The sequence below is a fragment of the Pollachius pollachius genome (assembly GCF_949987615.1).
Source record: "Pollachius pollachius genome assembly, chromosome: 12".
NCBI lineage: Eukaryota > Metazoa > Chordata > Actinopteri > Gadiformes > Gadidae > Pollachius > Pollachius pollachius.
The window spans coordinates 2872565-2896170 of NC_136945.1; the positions used below are offsets into that span (position 1 = coordinate 2872565).

A 23606-nucleotide genomic window follows, 5' to 3' on the forward strand; every position below is an offset into this window, starting at 1 on the left:
AACACCTGGCACGTGGTTGGCTCCTCAGCCCCAGCCCCTTCCTTCCACACCCCCATGTCATTAATCGTGAATCACCATGTAAGGGACAAGACCTTTCACTACCAGTTTACATGAACAGTTGTGGGGGAGTTGTGAAAGACACTAGTAGTTTAGATGGTTCTGCCTGCCACATGGGTCTTTGGGCATACGATCGTAGTATTGGAGTCAGACATGTTTTTTTATTTTTTATTATTGGAATAACATGTGCATCAGTCTTTTGATAAATCTTGTAAAACTACTCCCAATCATGTTTTTCTTCTAGGCTAGGTTATCAACAAATTCACCATGAATAAGGTTTCCCAGCTCACCTTTTCACCCCAGGAAGAGAGACTGCTCAGTGTAGTGTTGTGCAGAAATGCATCCATTCGATTTCACAGGATCTAAAAATGTTCCACATTCCATTTTGTTGTGTTGTTGCACCTCTTTGCCTTTATTTCATGGAGGTTTATGGTCAACTCTAATACTAGTACGTACTAGTTCAGAATTCAAAGACATATTTACTTAAATAAAATGACAAATATCTCAGACATCATTAGTGCAGGACGCCACTATATCGGATCATGTGTTTGTTTGTTCGGTTAACAGATTATATTTTTCCCCAAACAAACCCTCTTCTTGGACTTTATCTTCAAGCCAGGTTTTCCAGTGTGAATAATTTCATTTTTTTCAATGGGGCAATTTGATTTTAAAATTAATCTTTCTCAATGAGTAGCTGCGAAATTTGTTGTGAAATATAAGGCCATAAAATAAGTCTAATAAAAGTCAATAAAAGTTGAGTGTAGGAGTCTTTTTAAGTGCGCTGGAAAGCTACCGTTGTGTAGAAGCGAGAGGGGCCTAAAAGGAGCAGAACACCTGAGCTGAATCAATAGCTCTGAGCCTCTAACCATGGTCAGATACTTTCGTTTCTAGTTCTGCCTCATTATAGATCCCCCCAACCCCCTTGTCTGAAAGGATATGCGGTCTGGATGTTTTTGTTTAACCTACTATAAATGGAATTGTTGATATCTTGTAAATAGGGGTTCTGTTCATTGATCCATGTTAATACTGTTGTATGCAGAATGGGTTTGGTGGAGAGGCTTTATGGAAACTGTTCACAAACAAAGTGCGTCTCAACCCCAGGGGAACAGAATTTACTTTACTCGGTTAGAAATAAGATGAATGTACTTTCATGGAAGCCTTTGATAACGCAGGGGGCTTCTTTCATCTTCAGCCTTAAATAACCCAAAGAGGTCTTGGAAGTTAGGCTTCATGTCCGTAAACCCTTTTCCGCTCGGTTGGAACTACTGAGCAGCGACATTGTATGGTTAAACTCCAAACACAAGTACAAGTGGCATTTATATTAAAAAGCAACAAGTGCGCAAACCAAATGGAGCAAACCGATCCTCAGCTGTACCATTATTTACAAACTACATTTTTTCCTGATCAAATAGGCAGTAATTAGCATTTTCTTTTTTTTACTATTCATTCTCCAGGAACCAATAGTGAATTGAGTTCAACCCGTTGAACGCGCGTTACCTTCGGTTGTATAAACCTGTGGAGAACAAATGCAATTTCCTATCCGAGCAAGTGGAGGGTGTTCACAGAGTACTTGGAGCAGTGTGTCCTGAGAAAGCAGATGTTCAGAGGACCTCCAACAGCTGGGTCAAACTTTGAACTTATATAATGGCCTTACCACATTGATGTTGCCGTTACGATGTAGCTTTTCCAAAAATGTCTTTATGAATTAGTGCAGTTCTTCAGTAGCTTCTTTCACTATTCCAAGTGTAGATGAGTGCTGCTTGGCGATTCTCCATGTTGTTGCTGTTGTCTGGCCTTTAGCATTGTGTTTCTCTTGTGCGATCTAATGCTAGCTAGTAAAGGGGGAATTAGTCTTTCTTTAACTGAAGTACACCAACTATGTTGGATGTTCTGAACACAAGGAAGAAAACACTGGACATTAAACACATGCAATCACTTTCTTTGAGTAGTCTGAAATCAAGGTACTGAGTAGTCCTACATATTGTTGTCTGACATGCTACTGCAGTCTGTTGGAGCATGTTCTGAGGAAGATCTGCAGTGTGTTGAAGCATGTTCTGAGGAGGATCTGCAGTGTGTTGAAGCATCTCCTGTGGAACATCTGCCGTCTGTTGAAACATGTTCTGAGGAACATCTGCAGTGTGTTGAAACATGTGTTGGAACATATGCAGTGTGTTGAAGCATGTTCTGAGGAACATCTGCAGTGTGTTGAAGGATGTTCTGAGGAACATCTGCAGTGTGTTGAAGGATGTTCTGAGGAACATCTGCAGTGTGTGGAAGCATGTTCTGAGAAACATCTGCAGTGTGTTCTTAGGAACATATGCAGTGTTGAAGCATGTCTTTGAACATCTGCAGTGTGTTTAAGCAAGATCTGAGGAACATCTGCAGTGTGTTGAAGCATGTCTTGGAACATGCTTGCTGGTATTTGGCAGACCCACCTAGCACTTTGAAAAGGGTTCATGCAAGTACATGGGTTGGCCCCTCTTTCAGTCTGAGGCTATTGGAAAGTCCTTATCTGAATCGATAGTAAGCAACTGTCAAGTGTTTTTTCTTTTACTGTGCATTATTTTATTACAATTTTTTATGTTTTATGACATCTTGTAGTTTGTTCCTCATTTCGATGTTCTTCACAACTATTTATTTATGATGTAAAATATATATGTTTTGTAATTAGTTTGTAACATCGGTTTTATTTGACCCATCTGTGGCTGTTGCATAGAGAATTGTCATTTCATACACACAGAGGAACAGAATCTAACTGTTATCAATGTTATTTTAACAATAAAACACTTGTATTGCAATGCGGTTGGTGTAAAAAAAAAAAATAGCACAAACAAGGCAGAATGTCAAGTAAGTGAACCATTGTGAAGGAAAGCTTCGAAACGGTAGAATAGGCAGCATAGTGTGTCTTGAGCACAAATATAACGTTTTAAAACAGAAAACCAACTGTTGCTTTCAACTTCAAGAGGAGCCCTGTTTACCGCCGTTTATTGATTTGATCCGTATTTGTAAGGTCGCATTGATACTGTTGTCAGGATTGCAAGCGTTTCTTTGCCATGTAGGCGTTGGAGACTTGGCTCATGATGACCAGGCTGCTCAGCACCGGGCAGAGCGCTGTAAGGTACCAGGCCAGCTCCCCCACGGAGGCCGTGAACCACACGGAGCTGACGCCCAGGAACAGGCTGCCGCCGCCCAGCAGGTAAGTCAGGAGGCCCGCAGCTGCGTGGTATCGTTTGAGTTTGGCGAGGGACCAGCCCTTCACCAGGGAGGGGTAGATCAACGACACGGCGGCCAAGCACTGGATCCCCACCACGCACACCGTCACCAAGCCCGTCAGGCCGTGCCAGGAGGTGAAGTGGGCCTTCCCAGCCAAGTGTTTGTTATACACGATGGCTACGAAGCCCAGGGCAGCACATGCCAGGCCCAGGCACTGCAGGACCCAGTGAAGCCGGCCCTTGCTCTTGTGTGGAAACATTCTGAAGGGGGAGCCATGGGGCGAGAAGACGAGGATGGCTTCAGTCATGAAGAAGGAGAACTGTCGGGAAAGGGTCATGTTAATAATTCTAGATGTCGACATATTTGATGTTTACCGTGAGGTGGGCGGCAGCCTGTTACTACTTACAGCCAGTGTCATAAGAAAGGGATGCCAAGAAAACAAACCTTGAGAAATAGAAAATATGAATCAAATTAACAGTTAAACACGTAAGTCTACAACAAATTGCATGTACGGTATAAAGGCTTACTTGATCCTGGTCGGGACAGAACTGTGATTAATATGGTGAATATAGTGCAAACCAGGTGTGTCAGTATGGTGCAGGCTGCCCGTGTATAGTCATAGGTCCCGGGCTGGGCGTCCATCCCTAGTCGGTACAGACGTCTTTATGGTGCGGACCGAGAAACTGGCCAGCAATGAATGTTGGATGGAAATGGATGTAGACTAGAACTATAATTGCATATTTGGGATCGCAGATTAACGATAACAGTCGCTACCCGTTCTTTGTATTTAGTACACATGGATATTTTATTACTTGTCTACAGCTACATACATTGGTGCAAATCTTAGCTTTACGAAACGTCCACCAACGCAACACTTCCACTTTTAAATGTGGGACGTGGAAATTAAACTTCCTTATTTTCCCCAGATGCATTCTGGGAGTAATGTTTTCTTAAAGAGCAAGTAAACCTAGCCTGAGTGAACTGGTTTTCTTTTGTGTTTTGATGTGAAACTAATTCGATCCTTTGTGGTGCGGTGGTCTCGTGCTCATCATGGGTGCAGATTGGGTCACCGTGGCTATGGATTGAGACACCATGGGTGCGGATTGGGACACCGTCGGTACCGATTGGGAAGCCGTGCGCACAGATTCGCACATCGATTTATTTTTCCTATCATGTGACCCTAGTAGAGGGTCTCAGAATATTTCTCATTCATAACATCAATATCGAATACCGTTGTACATCTCATGGTCTATGCCTTTGTTAATTCTGCTTCCTACTGGCTTGAGTTTCATACGTCTTCGGCTGACTATTTCTCTGCTGATCAACACTACTAATGCTTGTACCAAATAAATTGCAAAAAGAAACACCGTTTGAAGTTATTTTTTCGTTTTGGCAAGTAGCCGTGTAATAGGCGAGATAATGTATAGAACTTCGACGGTCATTATCGAAAATAAGCCCGTTCATGGCGAACCAAGACACCTCCGCTTCGCGTCAGTGTCCTGTTCGCCCTGTCGGGGCTTATTTTCCCGCTAATGACCGGTGTTCAATACATTATCCCTTACATAGACTCCAGGGACTCCGCAAAAGGCAACAATCACTTCTCCCCCATGCTGTGGTTCATTCTGACAGCTCATTGGTCAATGGGCAGCAGCTCACTTGCATTAAAGATAGACACCAGAAACAGCGCATTCCGAAGGGACTGAAACAGAGGGGAAAAGCGGTAGGCGAGATTTTTTCCTAAAAGCTATTTCAAGCAAACAGCTTCAATAAAATGTTTTCTGGAACTCACATACTATGTTTACTTGTTGGGAAAACACATTACGTCTCCTTTAAAATAAGTTAAAAGTGCTGCAAACAAATGTTTGAAAATAGTTGCCTTTATTTTTAATGATCATATTTACAGGTGGCATGGCCTGCTATAGTGAAATAGAATAAAGCAACGAATAAAGGAAAATTCCATTCAAACGTGAAGACATTTAAACCAAGAAATACCGCAACAAGAATAACTTATCGTATTGACATTGGGGCCTAATCAATTGGCCAAGAAGTATACATATTTGGATTAATCTACAAATGATGCCCCTTAAAAATTTCACCAGCATTCAGTGAGTAAACAACCACTTCAAGCTACTAAATGTGCCTTGAAAGTAATGCGGTGAAGAATCTCCAGAGTAAAGTAGCCTACTTAAATCTGCAAATGCATCCAGTTGTAGCGTAAAAAAATGTCAAGTATTATAGAATCACAGAATCAGATCAATCTTACACATAAGAAATAACATCATACAATCGCTCAAGCAATAATTGAACAAAGTTGCAGTGGATGAAGAAAAACAAGCTTCTGATTGGTTGTAGTTCATGGCAACTGTGGATATAACTTGTATGTCAACAGAACATATGTGAATCCTCAAATGTCCATGCACACTTCATTTAATTTTGATATAAATAAAAGCAGCCTTGTTTGGTAAAAGAGCAGCCATAAGATTCACAGCCATTGAGCTCCAGTTAGGTGGATATGGTCGTTTCCTCTGTGGGATAAGTTTTGCTCTAAAAATGCACCAATAATTTGCAATCATCTGAAATAGTTTAAGAACATTAAATGTTTTTAATAATCAGTGTGTTGACAAGCTAGCTATTCAAAATAAATCAAAAGCAACAGCTTTCACTGAAATTGTGAAAATCTCACATGTTGACATAAATAACTGTAAAAACGAAAATGTGTTGGAATGTAATTGGTCAAGCTCAATCATCCAACTATTCGAATGGCTTCCAAGCATTTTTTTGATACACAAGTTACAGCTGCAGTCACCATGGCTTAAGTTACTGATAAAGTACTGATATAGTTTTGGTTTCGGATATAGGTTGAAACTCTCCATAAATAGAAAATATTCTTGAAAATTGACACAAAATAACATTCTCTTTTACATCAATATACAGAAGACAGATAACAAAATATAAATACAGAGCAGGTCGGTGCCCAACATTCAATAAACATAAATAGAGACGCATCCAAAATGAGGGGAATATATGATTGAATTCAAAGTTATAATGTCCAGGTTTTAAAAAGAAATAAAATATGTATAACCCAATCTGACTCCATCTCGCATTAATGAAAAACAACTGCGAGACGGCTGGCCAATTCTCCCTCCTCCCACAACACTGGCCTGGGGCACAACAACAGGAAGTGCTTTGAGCAAATAGTAGAAACATGAGGACATTGGGGAGAAGGCGGACTAAAAGATAGCTAATCGTCTGGTAACGGTCTCCAAGGCTATCCTGTGTAAATAAGACATGTTGAGGTTTAACACTAGGAACTGACCCTGAAGGCTTTGGGATACGACTGCCAATTGCTACTTTAGATAGTTCTTTAGGTATCTATACATCTAGATCCTTATATAGTATATTTGGTTTAGAGCCTTAGGATCTTTTTTTTTTTTTACATATCCAGTTTTAGTGGATCTTAAGTGGATTGTGAATTCAACACGGATACGGTAACTTCTGTCTGGTGGGAGTGCCTTAATGTTATATTTACAAGTACTGATAGTAATTTAAATTTTACTGGATGGCTTTAAGAATATTGACTGCATTTTAATCTCATCAGTGTGTCTATGCTCAGTTTGTATTTTTATTTTGAGGGAAGAGCACAACCTCAGTAGAAATACATCGATTCAAGAAGGTAAAAAGGTCAAAGGGATGTAAAAACTGCTAACTCTCTATTTACTGTTTATATTATGCAAGTCAATAAATAGGATCTCATATCTAACACTAATAAATACATTTAGCCTCAAGTCTCTTATGACTACGTCTTTAGACACTTTGCAGCCTCTAGAACTTGATGTATGTATTCATGTTTAAATACATTTTCCCAGAGAGTAAGGAGTTGAAATCCTGGGTCCACGTTAAGGTTCGCCTGAAAGTGGTTCTTGGCAATTAGGATATCTACTCTGATATGGCAGCTGTGATGACAGTGGCCATAAGTTAAGAGCCCATGTGATGACATTGTCACTAGAATTACATCTGTTAAAATAGTATTTAAACATGTGGCTCAAATTAGTATTTTTGTGATATTCACAGGGTGTCTTCGACTCAACTAAAGGTAGTAAAATAACTAACACACACACAGAAAAACTAAGGAGAATGTGCTTGGGTTCAAAGTCTGCCTTGGACCGATGGGAGTGGAAGGGCAGGAGAAAAGTGCGGGAAACAAACTGTGGAGGAAGGATATGGAAGGCATAAATGAAGTGAAAAGGTTATTAGTCGGAACACCCCTGAAATCACCGTGTTCCATACCAATAACCTTATTGATGACAGGCACTTGTGTGTGTGTGTGTGTGTGTGTGTGTGTGTGTGTGTGTGTGTGTGTGTGTGTGTGTGTGTGTGTGTGTGTGTGTGTGTGTGTGTGTGTGTGTGTGTGTGTGTGTGTGTGTGTGTGTGTGTGTGTGTGTGTGTGTGTAGGAAGGATATAGTCCTAGAGAGTTGTCATTGTGTTGCTCAGGATGGAAGCGCCAATCCCCTCAGGATTCCATCTCGTCTCCATCGTCGGGCGGCGGCTCGAAGCTCACCACCTCCTCGTAGGTCAGTCCTGAGAGACCACACATCATACAGTCAGGTTTTAACTTCAAAGACTAATGTCTCGTTTGTAAGCCTTAGCGCTTCAACACTATTCGAGTGTTCATTCGATGAATCAAATCATTTGTATTATTATTGTAAAGTTGATCATTGATGAATGTTTGTATTTTGTCATTGTTTCAAGTATAATACTAAACTGCTGCTTATAGATACATTTTGTTTTACAATACATTTCTATTATGTATCCGATAACTGAAGACTACTAGTGATAGTTTCCCCTTGGCCGCTCTGTACGGCAAAGCAAGCCCATCTAAGAGACCACTCTGTGCTCCGGTATGTTCACGAGATCTCAGACTCAATTACTAAATCAATACCACAGCTCCATTTAGCTGCGGTAGCATTACGACTTACTCTTCCATTCCTCGATCTCCAGCTCCCGGCTTTCGAAGCTCTGGTCATAGGGCTCGGCCTCGGGCTCGTCGTCCGGGTCGTGATACTGGGAGAAGTAGGCGTGGGCGAGGGCCTCTGAGGCTGTGATCCGCTTGTCCGTGTCCAGCACAAGCATCTTCTCCAGGAGGTCCACCGCTGGGGGGGGAACAGCACACAAAGAACCAGGTGAAAAACCTATGCACCAGCCAGGCAAACATGGAGCGGAACAGAACAGACTCCACCTCAGAGCCTCCAATTAAAAACAAAACCCCTCATTGGAAGACCCAGTTAATCACTTCTGGAAACAGACTTTCAAATATTTGCTTATTGAGGTGATTGAGGTGATTATTCATAAGCATTCAAAGTACTTTGCCTTCTCAGTAATACTTCATGTTTACGCATATTATTATTTCAGGGGTGCCTCGAAGACATCCGTTGTTTAATTGTTTAACGAGACAATCCTGTGTTCCACCAGTAGAGTGAGCTAGAGTGTTGAGGCACCCATACAAGCACCACTCAGTTTGAACCTGAACCTACCGAGCGGGTTTGCGCCGATGAACACATCAGTGAAGTTTCTCTTTGGCATCTGAGGAAGTGAGTTGATGTAGTTCCTTGCCTGTAAAAAGAAAAAAACATTGAACCTCTGTTGAATTGTTTTACTTTATAATTGTTATACTAGGAGAGAGCATCAACGCTAAACATCAAGTATACACCAAGAAGTCTGCCTCAAAATTGTTAACCTCAGCAAACAGACTGCACAGTTTTCCCCTCTATTATGAATGTTAATTCGAGAAGTCAGTATCTGGGAGAGGCTTACAGAGAAGTCTAGGGTCTCCGGTATCTAAATGCTCAATGTTACTGTGCACAAGGGATGCCAGTGATGCTCATTCTGATGAGAAATCAAAGGCAACGCCATCTGGGATGGAGGCGCTACAATGGCAACACACATCCGACTCTCCTATGACAAGCCATAGAAGGAACTCCACAAGGCAGCAACAGGTTGAACTTGAATCCAGAAGGGCAGAAAGGCAATGGCTTGTATTACATTTGTCATTTGTCAAAGTGTCCTGAAGTTATTGAACCCTTCTGTCTCAAATTGACAGCTTATTTTCTCTGAAACCAAAGGCATGACGATACAGTAGAATCAGATGAGTCTCGTTTTCATGAATAGTGCACTCCATAGAAAGAATTGCGGCGAAGAGATCGTAATGCAACCTTCCTCTTAGCCACTTTCAGCTAGGGGCTTCCCTGATGTTACGGTTGCGGACCGACGCCCCGCCCTCATGGGTAAAATTCTCTGTTTGTCGATGGCCATGCAGATGACCATGTGTTGTTCCCCGCATGTGATTTGTTTACCATTATGTTAATTTTGATGTGTCTTTCCCCGGACGTGATTGGTTGCTGCATCGGAAAGCCGAGGATCCGAGGAAGATAAAAGACGGGCGAGCTCAACATTCGCGGCAGCTTGCCTCGGATTTGCAGCTTGTCATTTAGGTCTTGAAATGCTTTCTTTTGTTACTTGATTTCGGCTCTTGTTAGCTACCTGGGAACTGGGCCTAGGGAAAGTTTGTTAGACATTATCGAAAACCGACACGCAGTTACACCTTTGTTTAGGAACACTAGGCGCAGGGGTGCTGTTCCACTCGTGTATTTTGGGGAGCTTTTCTTTGGTTATATTCATTTCTTTGATTTGGACAGCACCCAATGGCCCTTTTCCTTTTGTAGTTTGGCCTCCTCTGTTTGTGTTTCATTGATTACCCCAAGATCCGGGTTGAATAAACGACTTTAAGTTAACCAAAGACATCTGGTTTTATGTTGCCACCCCTTCCCCTAGCAGGGGACGTAACACCTGATAACCAACATCTCATATATTCACTCCATGTAGCTTCTTCTAACAGTGATTTTTCTTTGCAGATCCTGAGAGCCAATAAAGAACTCTGAATCTATGGTTGAATGGCAGTTGTAGCTTGGTCATGTGCGAGTATGGAGGGTGGCTGTGCGGCGTGTGTGGGGTCTCACCTCGTGGCTTGGCATCCTGCTTATGAGAGAGACGGGGGGCGTCCCCGTCAGGCGCATTATCTGCTGCAGCTGGTTTATATCTTTGGTTTCCAATCAAGGAGCCCCACAGCAGCATGGACATCATTCAAATAGACAGTGTCAAAAGGAAGAGATCAACAAAAGACAATGTGGCAGTTACGTGGCGTTTAAATAAAAAAACTGACCGTGCTGCACGTACCATTGGAATTAAGGAAATGTTGCTATGCGCTCATCATTCTGAATTATCACGCTGCCTATAATGCAGCCAGGTCTAATTGCGTGCTTCTGTCACCAAGTCTGTGGACATTGCACAGTAGACAGTAAACAGATTCAAAACTTGTGGATATCTTGGTTTGGGGGCACTATTGGAGATACAGCTATTAGAGTTGCTAAACCCTCGTTTGGAATATAATTGATCGCCATTTCAAGTTGAAAATAAATCATGGCTGATCTGATCTGGACATGGACATGTTAACAAACTGGCCAAATACAAATTAGTCCACGATCAAACTAACTAACACCAATAGTAAACGTTCTTGCTTAATGGATTGTGGATGTCCGTTCACAGTAATTGTAGATGTGCCACTGAACCAAAAAGTGGTTATGGTTTGTTCAGACCTTACCCTGTGACTATAATTAGATGACAATGAAACAATAAAAATCAAATCACATTGTATTGAACTTTGAAATGACATGTAATGCGTTGGCCCTGCAGCCATTTTGATACGATTTTGATGAACACTTGATAACTGCCATAATCCAAAAGAACCATAAAACCCTTCCGGGCTTCATTAACCAATGCAATGGTAGATAATCAATGCATGGATACGGAAGTAATAAAGTGTTCATTAGTTGCCATCACAAATCAAGAATACAGTGGTAACTCAAACAAAAGCTAAAAAATTCAGAACCCCAGACTCTCCAGCAACCATCCTGTTGGTAAAGAGCAGCAAGTTGATATATCTGACCACTGAATCGATGCAGAACACAGAGAGGTGATCTCTCTTCCTCCCCCTCTCTCGATGTGAAGCAGCGTACAAACACACAGTGCTGAAAGGATACGGTCAGTGCCCGGGAAGAGCGTTCTTCCCGTGAGGAGTTCCGCCATGATGCAGCCCACCGACCAGATATCCACTGGGTCCCCAGAACACACAAACAGGTCAACTCAGGCATCGGTTGCAATTCTACTTTCAATGTGATTTTTTTTAAAATGTAATCTTCTGAAACAGGGCTTGGTGGAAGAGAAGCCCTTATTTATTTTTGTTTAAAATGATATTGGTATGGTCCACACCGGATGTGCATTGCGAAGGAGAGCATTGCAGAGGTAATTGCATGCTTTACATTAAAGCCTCCAGTATAGTGGGTGCAACCGGGTGCAATTTTGGACACCCTGGAAGTGATTCATCTAGCCGGGACATCTGACCATGACACCAACAGTTATGGAGTCTTGGTTAAAACCCAAACTTATTTGAATCCATCTTCAGGGCATCATATATGCGTGGCAGCCTATGTATGCCGCGCATACAGGGAGAATCCTTGCGGGCTCCTTGTAGGCATGGGGTGTGGTGTTAATAACACAGCCAGTACTCTACTCTGTTGTGCCCCGATTGCTGTCCATGCCATGCACCTATGCGATCTGCCCAGAATGCAAGCCTGGTTCAACTCATCGGATAACATATGAGCAGGATCCGATCTGGGACTTTCCCGACCTGACTTGTTAATGCATCCTGGCTTGATGGCGTGACACAATTTTCAGTTTAACCACAGCCGTAGAAATTAATGATAGCAAATCTGATAATATTCAGCCAGAAAAAAAAAAAAAAAAACTGTTCCCTAGGTGATGGTTGGGGACTACACACGCCAGCTCACGTTATTTGCCTAGCTGATTGAAGCTGATCTCTCAGGGTGCTGCCAGTATACAAGTGAATGATGAATGATCATGTGCGCTGGCAAGGAGGGAGAGTGTGTGCGTGCATGTGTATAGTAGTCTTTAGTACGGGTGTTCCTTACAAACAGGTGTGTGTGTCTGTGTGTGCGTGCATGCGTGTGTGTACCCGTCATGTTGTAGTGCATCCAGTTCAGCATGATCTCTGGTGCGCGGTACCACCGTGTGGCCACGTAGCCCGTCATCTCGTCGTCGGTGTGCCGGGCCAGGCCAAAGTCCAGGATCTAAATCGGAGCCGGTAGAGAGACAGCATGTGTGAGTGAAGAGGGAGAGAGTGGGTGAGTGAAAGTGACAGTGGGTGAGTGATCGAGAGCGAGAGTGTGTGAGTGTGGTAACAGCGAAGAGATGGGGGGGGGGAATAATGAGGGAAAACAAAAGTAGTGAAATCAATGTGATTTGTTTCATGTAGAACCCAATAGAATAAATAAATAACAATGATTTTTATTCAATCAGTCTTAGTGGTCTTTTACCTTCAGCTCACAGTCCTCATTCACTGCTAAATTGCTGGGTTTCAGATCCTTTAAAAAAATAAAGAAAGACACCATGAAAGGAACACATGGACCCTGTAAGTGCACAGCCAAACCATTCACCTAAACATTCCACAAAGCATTCAAATTGTTTTTAAATTGAATCTGTTCTCTAAGTTATATCAACTCTTTGATCAGTCAATAGTGCGCTTAACAGTCACTCGCAACTCTTTCTAGGAGATTTGTTGTGTGTGTGTGAGTCATGATGACACAGGCAAGTTTCCCCTCGATGATGTCATCATGACACACCCTCAAATAAAGCCTGGGTGAAAACACAGTTGGCGAACGTGTTTTCTCATTTCCCACTTTCTCACAATCGAATCCCAATGGGTCAGATATAGATTAAATTGTGTAAACTGGGTTTGAGTCCTCCCTGTTTTACGGGAAAATACATCATCATTTTAAAGAAGTAAGATGCATTATGTCATTTGGACGGCAAGTTGTTGAGAATGGCATTTTTTTCTTAATTGCAACTTTTGAGTCGATGTATGTGAATTTGTGTCCCTGAATGTGTTTCTGAGTCATCGGCATCATAACATTGTATTCTACTTTGGGCTTCCACAAACTGCCTTAAAATAAATCTGAAATGGCCCAAATAAAGGTTTCTAGAAAAAGATAAATACATTGTATTTCAATATCTTAACACTTAACACCTTAAAGTGGCAGGTACTTACCCTATGTATGATATCTGCTGAATGGATGTACTGTAGGGAAAGAATAAGGAATAGCGTTTTTTTATTATCCCTTTATGATAATTAATAACTGAGCAATGCTATTGTAAAAAAAAAACAACTGATTTGGGTTTGAACACCATTCATGCAGTTACTGTAAAAGCCCTGTATTCCCTTTTTAATCAAAGCATGGTGAATGCTCTGGGGTTATGAATACAAGCCTTCGTAAATGTGATTATGGAGTGCACAATAACAACGTTAGGCAGTGGCAAAAGTTAGCCTACAGTGCTTTCATTAATCTTAAAACATTTTCCAGGGCTGGTGGTGTATTAAAAAAGGGAAAGCAATGTGGAAATGTATTTACACCAAGCTATTTTCACGACCCTACTGACATGATTGGGGCAGGTACTATCTTATGTGCGTTTTAGTTTTTAAACTGGTTGATGGGGACGACATCTGACCCAGGATGGGACAGATAGGGGTGGAAGACTGACCTTTAACCCCCTGAGGATCTGGTAGATGAGGAACTGGACGTGGTCGTCTGTCAACTTCTGACATTTAACGATGTTGTTGAGGTCCGCCCCCATCAGGTGGGTCACGAGATACCTTAAAATATGAAGGGAGTCACAAAAATATTGCAGTATGTTTTTTGGCTGATATTTACTGAATTGTATTGTTTTTGGGCCTTCGCTGGGCAACACTGACTTTCAACTCCTTTCAAAGATTTTCTATGGGGTTGAGATCTGGAGACTGGCTAGGCCACTCCAGGACCTTGAAATGCTTCTTACGAAGTCACTCCTTCGTTGCCCGGGCGGTGTGTTTGGGGTCATTGTCATGCTGAAAGACCAAGCCACGTTTCATCTTCAGTGCCCTTGCTGATGGAAGGAGTTTTTCACTCAAAATTTCACGATACATGGCCCCATTCATTCTTTCCGTCACACGGATCAGACGTCCTGGTCCCTTGGCAGAAAAACAGCCCCAAAGCATGATGTTTCCACCCCCATGCTTCACTGTAGGTATGGTGTTCTTTGGATGCAACTCAGCATTCTTTCTCCTCCAAACACGACGAGTTGAGTTTTTACCAAAAAGTTCTATTTTGGTTTCATCTGACCATATGACATTCTCCCAATCCTGTTCTGGATCATCCAAATGCTCTCCAGCAAACTTCAAACGGGCCCGGACATGCACTGGCTTTAGCAGGGGGACACGTCTGGCACTTCAGGATTTGAGTCCCTGGCGGCGTAGTGTGTTAGTGATGGTAGCCTTTGTTACTTTGGTCCCAGCTCTCTGGAGGTCATTCACTAGGTCCCCCCGTGTGGTTCTGGGATTTTTGTTCACCGTTCTTGTGATAATTTTGACCCCACAGGGTGAGATCTTGCATGGAGCCCCAGATTGAGGGAGATTATCAGTGGTCTTGTATGTATTCCATTTCCTAATAATTGCTCCCACAGTTGATTTCTTCACATCGAGCTGCTTACCTATTGCAGATTCAGACTTCCCAGCCTGGTGCAGGTCTACAATTGTGTTTCTGGTGTCCTTTGACAGCTCTTTGGTCTTGGCCATAGTGGAGTTTGGAGTGTGACTGTTTGAGGTTGTGGACAGGTGTCTTTTATACTGATAAGGAGTTCAAACCGGTGCCATTAATACAGGTAACGAGTGGAGGACAGAGGAGCCTCTTAAAGAAGTTACAGGTCTGTGACAGCCAGAAATCTTGCTGGTTTGTAGGTGACCAAATACTTATTTTCCACCATAATTTGCAAATAAATTCTTAAAAAATCAGACAATGTGATTTCCTGGATTTTTTTATTTTTATTTTGTCTCTCATAGCTGAGGTTCACCTATGATGAAAATTACAGGCCTCTCTCGTCTTTTTAAGTGGGAGAACTTGCACAATTGGTGGCTGACTAAATACTTTTTTGCCCCACTGTATATATACACACATATACATACATACATACATACATACATACATACATACACACCTATAAATCAATATATCAATATTTTACCAAACAAACTATTGAACTTAACAAATACATTGCTTGATAAATAAAATGAAGAATAAAAATGATCCGGCCTCCCCAAGTTGACATAGGCTATGTCCCTGCGGTGTGCACACAGTGAGATTAGCAAGGATCGGCGGGCATTTGCAGAAAACACCTCCATCTGTGGGAAGCATTGTGTGCCCTCGCCTCTGTTTTCCATCCACTGCTCATGGAGAGGGAGAGAGTCAAGTGGAACATGTTGGGCTGTTGTTTAGCGAGCAGTAAAAGGGCGTGTTCCCGTCACACACACACACATCTCCATACCTGCGCACCCAGCTTCAGACGATTCAAGGTCGCTGACTGTTTTCTTCACACACACACACACACACACACACTACACATATTGAACGACCACCTGTGACACCTTTTATTTGCAGAACACGTGTCTTTAGAATATGACCTTTTGTGTGTTTGGGATGCTAGAGATTCAATTCACTCATTAGGAGATTAGAATTCTGATCGAAAAACGATACATACTGTATATATATTTTCTAAGGGCTGGTAGGAATTTAAAAAATCACCTACACATCAGTGAACTCCTCAAGGCTTGTGGCTGGTGAGAACACATCCAATAGGCCGATCACCTGGGAAACAGATAGGTCAAAGGTTTAGACATCGAGTGGCGTGATTATTCTCTAACCTCTTTGACACCCAATTGGGTCGACTTGATACTTCAACCATGCAAATGTAAAGTGAGTCAAGATCCCTGTTAGAAGAACAGGAAAGTGCTTGTGAAGGAACCCATTCTAATTGTCACTCAGTATATTTAAAGTAGGTCACCTTAACAAGGCTTTGACGGTGGCCTGCTGCACCTGGAAAATTATATTCTTAAAATAACGACAATATAAAAAATATGTCAACCCTCAAATTGTACACTTCTAAATTATTTTGGGCTGGATTAAATAGTGTGTACATTATCCGAAGTGTACGCAAAACACAACAGTGCACTACAGCAGTGCCTGCTACATCGAGATATTACTCCAGGATGTTGATTATTTGTTCTTATGAACTGAGGGTGAGGACAGGCAGGGCCGAAGTGCATCTGCATTTTACCTAAAAAGCGTGTGCACACTATTTTTGGGACTTTCTGCTCTCCTGTCTTCTAAACAGCTCTCCCCGTGGGAAGCAAAACTGTGATTGCACAACAACAGGAAATCCACGCAGAGCAGAGAATGCCAGTGCACATTTTGGAGAAAAAAAAGGGAAGAAAAATGCTACAATAAGAAATACCGCAGGCGGCTGGCAGCAGTGTTTGGGAGCCAAACAGAGACTGCAATAAGATCAGAGCAGAAATTGTAATGTGCCGTAAGTGCACGTGTGCCGGCACGTACGCAGGCAGCTTATAGTCAAAAGGATCCAACACCAAGCCCTCTCGCCCCTGTCCCTCGGGGGAGGCACTGGGGTGGGTATGATGTTTCAAAACACAGAGGTAGCCCGCCCACGCAGGGCGCCAACATGCAGCTTATTGGCAGACAAGAGCTAAAACAAACAGCCGATTGGTCCACTCTTATTATCAAAAAAAGCTGAGAACCCGTGGAGTCTCCTGGCAACAGGAACAGCATAATCCCACCCCCACGCCCATTCCACTGCCCACACGGATTGCATAGGCTGCTTTTCACAACAGAGGGATTTAGGGAGCATTGAAGGCAGGGCTTTGTCAAAACCTATATTTCCCAATAACAGAGTGCAGATGACATTTGTCGTAAATCATTACAACATAATACAAACAAACAGACTTGAAAATCTCCCTCTGTCTGCATTATATTGCTGGTGTGTGGGTGTAACAGACTTTCACATGCATTCATAGCACTTTGCTTCACCGAAGCCTATATATCCTAATAACAGAGTCTGGAGGAAAGCCATCAATCATAACAGCATAAAACACCCACTGAACATGCTTCAAAATCACTCTCTAGATTGAAGGGTTGGTGTGTGGGTGTGTGGGTGCCGGGGTGTAATAGATTTTTTCCCATGCATTTATGGGACTTGTTCATGCATTGTCATGTAAACATTGCAGCAATGGGTTAACAAGTGTCTACAGCCTGCCCGCCCCCCCCCCACCACCCTCTCCTTTCCTCAAGCAAGCATACAAGTACAATGCAATACCAATTTCCTCTGTTTAGTCAGCGGGGAGAAAAAATTATCTGGCTGCCGTCAGGACTGAGATTGTCTTTGAAATCACACTTTTGTGGCGAGTAGGAACCGAGGGCACGAGTTCTCACTTTGATCAGCCCCTTTGTCTTCCATTACATGCAGTACCCTCGTGTTAATAGGTCGATACAGTGCACTTGCAGTTGCCAACATGTAACAGCCCTTAACATTTCACAATTTGAACTCTGATTAACAGACTGCCCAGCGTTCAATGACACATCACGCCAGACAACCAAGTGGACATTAATCATTTTTTCTTCTTCCCAGGTTACAGTGGAAAAGGAATTAGGGCCAAGCGTTTCTGTTGTTTTGGTGAATACACAGAAACACAGGTATCACAGTAAATAACTGCTTCTGGAAGCTAAGTGAGGACAATTGATATTATTGCCTTGGCAGCTTCGCGTTACGCATCGCACGCTCTGGCATGGGCTGGCATCTTGTTTTGTTTTACTCACACAGGTTGTAAGACTACCAATTGCTTTTTTATCCCCTCAGCAGGAGTGGGTATTGCGGTCCTACTCCCATAATTACAAGTACAGGAGAAAACAAAACACTTAACGCTCATATTGAGCTTTAGTCTTTAAAAGGAAAGTTTCCAATTTTAGCTTGTCAGGTCAACCCCGTTAACCCATTATATTAGGACCTTGTTTTTCTCGGCAAACGTGGTCATTAGCTCGGAGTCAACAATAAAAAAGAATGACAAGCTAGGTTTAAGCTTGGAGAGGTTTTAAAAGTGTGGGGTCAGGGCTACAAGACCTACATGCCTTGACTATGTTGTTGTTGATAACAATTCCTATTTAAGAAGACCTTAATGACATGAAATGTAAACGTTTGCATATTTGAATGCACTGAATGTTTCGTAGATACTGGGTGAAAGGCTCTGCAGCCCTGGTGGGTCGCAGCCTGTGTAAGGCAGGAACCCCCCGGTCCAGAGGTTTAACTTACGTTCTCGTGCTTCATGTGTTTGAGAAGCCGCAGCTCCCGATAGGTCCGCTTAGCGTGGATGATGGACTGGAACGGCCTGGACAGCTTCTTCACCGCGATCTTCAGATCACTCTTCACATCATATGCCGAGCTGTGAGCGAGAGCAAGCGACAGATGGAGAGACAGGCACACAATGGTTTCAGACATCATGAATCTCATAAGAAATTTGGATATGAAAGTGTGCAGCAAAAACGCAGACAGAGAGATAATTATGCTTTATTTTCTGTTTTGTATCAATTCTAAAATCATGAACTCGTGGCCACTTGAAGAAGCGCGTAGTTGGCGCCAACACTGAGCTTTTCGATTCATGCATCATACAACACAATATGCCCAGGGGCAACATAGCCAGTCAGCCAATAACTTGTTGTCTAACATACTAGCTCCGGTGTGTTTCATATAAACAACTCATCATTTAAATAATAAAAAACATAATGACTACACCGTGTGTGATTACACATTGTGTAGAAATTAACACAATACCCAGGTAGAATCCATGGGCAATCATCGTTTCTCCACAATATTTATTCAGACATGTTTAGCCCTCAGGCATGCTAATCCTGTTGTTGCACATTCAAGACTATTCAAAACCTCTGTAATGTATGGAGAGAAGAAGAGTATTGTTGTGTTTAAATGCACAATGTTTATAACCCAAACTTGATGTACGGGTATACTTGAAAAGTATTTATTGCAGACGTAGAATTTAACTTGTTGAGTAATTAGCTTGCTATTGATACATAAGCATCTGAAAAATGAAAATATCACAATGCAAGATATATGAAGATATGGATACAACTATTAATCAGTCTTCCCTAAAAGGAAACGCACTCACTGCATCCACATGAAAATGTGTTTTTAGCTCAATGCAAGCAAGAATGTTTCATAAGACCAATTAGAGCATAATGATTTAATATTCAGTTGCACGACCATAAAGAACCCAAACTCCATTAGGCAGAGTGAGGCGAAAGTCATCCTAGGAGCAGCAGCTGGCTACACGTCGCATCCAAGTAGTGCACGTGAGAGCCCTGTGCTTACTTTCACTCTGGTCATCATAAAAGGCACAGCAAGAGAAAGCACACACTGACACAAGTGCATGCATACAAGCAAGCACAAGGGCAAACACAGATATGCACACACACACACTGTGAAGTCAAATGATCTACAAACGTATTCAAATATCGGAAGCATATCATCTAGGGACAACAGAAACACTGGCACTCCCAACGTGCAGGCGATGGTAGCAGTCACATTCCTGACATCAATAACATGCCAACATAAAAAAAATAACTTGCTAGACGTGCACAACTTAATTCCCTAACTCTTGGGAATAGGATGAAAGGAAAGGAATTGAGTTATAGCATAGACTGCATTGGGCCCTACATGCAGCGTTATAAATGTAAAAGCACATGCATGTGTCTGTGTGTGCGTGTGTGCATGCACGTGTGTCTGCTAAACGGCAGAGCAAACAGAATGCTTCTAAGTTGAGACAGCAGCAAAATTCGAATTAGGCCAAGTTGAATGCAAGTGCAATAAGGTGGGTCCATAAAGTGGCCCGTAAAAGAAGCCGAGAGGCCAAAAGACAAGGCCATTGACAGAAAGGGCCAGCATAAGAGGAACGAGGAGCAGACGGGTCATAATCATCATTACCTGCTGCTGCCGGTGAACCGAGTGACACAGGCCTGTCCTTGTGTCCCTCCTGGTCTTTTTATCTTGCTACAGACGAAAGACATGTGCTACCTAACTGGAATGTGTGACACGCCGGGCACACAGCATGTACTGCAACATGCCATTGGCTGCTCCCGGCCATAGCTATAGCCAAACACTTTGACAATTGACTTTAGATTCTGTATCCAAATCGAAGGATAGTGGGAAATCTGAGGTTAATACCCAATCTAGTATCCATATATTTTGGGTGAAGCAGTATATGAACTGTCTTTGTTTGTCAAGCATTGTGTTTTGGCAAACAGTTACAGCACGCAACTGTAGGTTAATTTGTTCTGTGGCCAACCATGGGCAGAACCCTAGTGACCATGCATGGGGACTTATGGGCTGCAAAGATAATAAAACCCACACAAGCAATTTATAGGAAATGGGAGTTAATAAATGAGGACTAGAGGCTCAGTAGGCTTTTGCAAAATATGAAACTTCTTATTAGAATGGCCATGGATTATACAATTTGAATGACAAGGTGACAACTTGAAACCTTGACTTCGCTCTCATCAAATTTTACTGTGAGCTTTCAGCAATTATTGAAATGTGTGCTTGTAATAGTAACGGCAGGAGAACTGTGAGTAATGCTGTCATCAGACTTCCTAATATGAATGTATTATTTACAGCCCATCAATTATCTTAACACCCATTCAATATTCCCATTGGACCCTCACTCAATTGCAAAACTTTTATGAACGAAGCCAAATGTAATGATTATTCTTTGCATTATAAAGTCAAATTTTCCATCGTGTTACAAACAATTTGCAATAAGTTAAGTGTGTATGGGCACATTGGGCACGGTACCAAGTTAAAAAGGTGTATGGGTCCCCAACCATTTTGCACTAAAGTGGGCCCATTCCCGCCTTGAGGAAGAAAAATAGACAGTGCGAAGCTGTGATCTGCTCGATCCCTAAGCAGGTCTACGTGATGACTAATTGACTCTGAATCAGTCATTCGTGCTGCTGAGGCGACCACCTAATCTCGGGACTATGAGTCATATGGGTACAACAACGGGAGAAGGGGTGACATCATTCTAGACTCATCACAGTCGATTGGAGTTATGTTGCAAGAGCCCAGTATGGGAGAGGGGCCCTTTCCCGAAAACCATGTGACACGGTTCACAACTGTAAAGTAGACTAAATAAATGCATGCGATGCCCCCCCTTGATACAGAGTATCCTGCAAAAGAAAGCGAGCAACGTAATCCAGCAACATTTGCAAAATCCCAACTGTCCGTTGCAATTTTGAATTGTAAACGGACACAAGAATATCGACACAAATATAAACATTGTAAAACCAGATTCACATTCCCGCTGGATGGTGGATGCAACAAAATAAATGGACTTTAACATGGTTCTAAAAGCGTGAACGTCCATCTTTATACAGCGTTACCATCCAACAATGTATAACTGTTATACTTCTGTTATTGTGCACGAAGCAGTACCCCTCAACTCTGGAAAACCAAAGGATATGAACCACAATAGCTAAAGAACATGCACGAAAACAATAATAGCCCCCACCCGCCGAAGATACGCGAATAGCACCGAAGCATGCACCACCATGTGCATCGAGCAGAGCATACAGTAACATAACAATAGATTAAAACATATTTTTAGGCGTAATGCCAACCCCGATTGCATAAGGCAATGCGTTAGCTCTCCACGGTTTCCTTACCACACAGATCCATAAGCACCAGAGCCCACCGGGGATAAGTTCTGATAGCGCTCCGGGACCTCCCATATGGTTTTGTTGAGCTCCTGTCGATAAAACGTGGGTCTCTCGTTCTGCGACATTCCTGCAGAATAGCTTGCCCCGCAGAGACAAAACAAGCGAGTCGAAACTTCTGCTCCCCTCGCACGGTGTGGTGGTAAGTGCCCCGTAGAAAAAAACAAATCAATCGGGACGTTTCAGCATTCACTGTTAATCTGATCGCTTCTGCGTGCAAACACGCTGCAGTTATTATAATCTCCCTCCGTGCACGATGGTGGGGAAAGGAGATTTCAAACGACTTCTTCTCGGAGACCTTCGAGAGACCAACAGCAGAAGCCACTAGGTTTTCCCCGACGACGTAAATTCCGATCTTGCTTCGTCTTGCGGAAACGTAACCTACGTCACTCCACTCGCCTACGTCACTCCGTCGGTGACAGCGCGCGCTCACGAATATCACAACAATTTCGCGCGAGGTAGAAGAACTACATTTGCAGCCAAGATTGTATTGTATGTATATTCCCAGTATTATTTTTAACACTTCATATAAAAATGTAACTTTCGAATTACTAGCTGGGACGTATAACCTGTTTCTCAAATGTCCTGCATGTGTATATCACCAAACAGTTTTAGCGACGCCTAGTGTTCTTTTTGTAATAGTGCCACAGTGAATTATTCTAGAATTTTTTATTTTATCAATAAGATAATTAGAGTTTTAAGTTTTGTGCATATTTGACACTGGATTCCTCAAGTGTCATTACCATGAAGCCAACGTTAGTGTATACCTACACTCTTCTATAAGAACACCTACAGATAGGGCTGAGAAGTTCCCCACTCAATGGCTTCACCTTCTGGTGGATGTGGATGCGAAATGCCTGGGGTAAGGCTTGGTGGCAGGACGTGTTTCCCTTGAGGTGTAGTGCCAGTTATTAACAACTCTGGAATGGGAAAAATGTTTAATTCTAAAAATATTCAACATGATGCTCCATTGACATGCTTCTTGTGCGGTCGGATCTCTGACTGCAATCATTAACACCTCAAACATTTTATTTTTTCATCCGTGTACCTTACTTTACTGGCTTGGTCTCCTGCGGTCGTTTAACAATGCAGGAAGAAGTTGCTGACTTTTACTTCCTTCTCAGAATGAGGCTTGTTGGACATGGTGAACGTATGTGTAGCCACAAGGGGTGGCTACACCTTGTTGTGCTTTGGATGTAACTTGGAGACTATTCGATTTGTGAGAATCATTGAACATTTTTACTTCTGCTTTGGGAACATCTGATTGAGGTGCAGTTTGACAATATCATTTTTAATCCAATTATTAACATACTGTTTCATTGAATAACCCATATCAAAACAATGTTCAATATCAACAGTCAAAACTGAGTAAAATAAATGTGACTGGATATGTGGGAGGAAGATGAACAGGTATATATTTCGATTTCTGCAAAAATATTTAATATTATATAATATATAAAATATTATATCTTACTTACTTTTTGCCCCTCTGCCATCAGGCAGGAGATTTTGCAGCATCAGAACCAGCTCTGCAAAAGCTGTCAGACCTC

General features: G+C 42.3%; 2 protein-coding genes across 2 annotated transcripts; both read right to left on the bottom strand.

The window, feature by feature from the left end:
- Positions 1-3082: 3082 nt before the first annotated feature.
- On the bottom strand, positions 3083-4151 carry cyb561d2 (cytochrome b561 family, member D2). The gene is made up of 3 exons (XM_079748502.1): positions 3798-4151; positions 3677-3714; positions 3083-3589 (listed from the first exon to the last, which is right to left on the bottom strand). Exons 1-3 carry the CDS (start codon positions 3910-3912, stop codon positions 3086-3088), a joined length of 657 nt encoding a protein of 218 aa, XP_079604628.1. The 5' UTR covers positions 3913-4151; the 3' UTR covers positions 3083-3085.
- A 978-nt stretch (positions 4152-5129) lies between these two features.
- On the bottom strand, positions 5130-22386 carry mapk14b (mitogen-activated protein kinase 14b). Its single transcript, XM_079747433.1, has 12 exons — positions 22006-22386; positions 18587-18716; positions 16016-16074; positions 13940-14051; positions 13449-13478; positions 12718-12765; positions 12357-12471; positions 11365-11436; positions 10285-10364; positions 8803-8881; positions 8248-8421; positions 5130-7849 (listed from the first exon to the last, which is right to left on the bottom strand). The coding sequence occupies exons 1-12, from the start codon at positions 22122-22124 to the stop codon at positions 7782-7784; spliced, it is 1086 nt and encodes a 361-aa protein (XP_079603559.1). The 5' UTR covers positions 22125-22386; the 3' UTR covers positions 5130-7781.
- Positions 22387-23606: the final 1220 nt, after the last annotated feature.

Excerpts from the sequence above, each read along its gene's own strand:
- mapk14b (XM_079747433.1), bottom strand. The coding sequence starts at position 22,124 with ATGTCGCAGAACGAGAGACCCACGTTTTATCGACAGGAGCTCAACAAA. Across the intron at positions 13,479-13,939 it reads AGATCCTCAGGGGGTTAAAG|TACATCCATTCAGCAGATAT; the intron begins GTCAGTCTTCCA and ends CTTTCCCTACAG. Across the intron at positions 8,422-8,802 it reads CATCGGCGCAAACCCGCTCG|CGGTGGACCTCCTGGAGAAG; the intron begins GTAGGTTCAGGT and ends TTCCCCCCCCAG.
- cyb561d2 (XM_079748502.1), bottom strand. The coding sequence starts at position 3,912 with ATGGACGCCCAGCCCGGGACCTATGACTATACACGGGCAGCCTGCACC. Across the intron at positions 3,715-3,797 it reads TCTGTCCCGACCAGGATCAA|GTTTGTTTTCTTGGCATCCC; the intron begins GTAAGCCTTTAT and ends CTATTTCTCAAG. Across the intron at positions 3,590-3,676 it reads CCTTTCTTATGACACTGGCT|TTCTCCTTCTTCATGACTGA; the intron begins GTAAGTAGTAAC and ends CTTTCCCGACAG.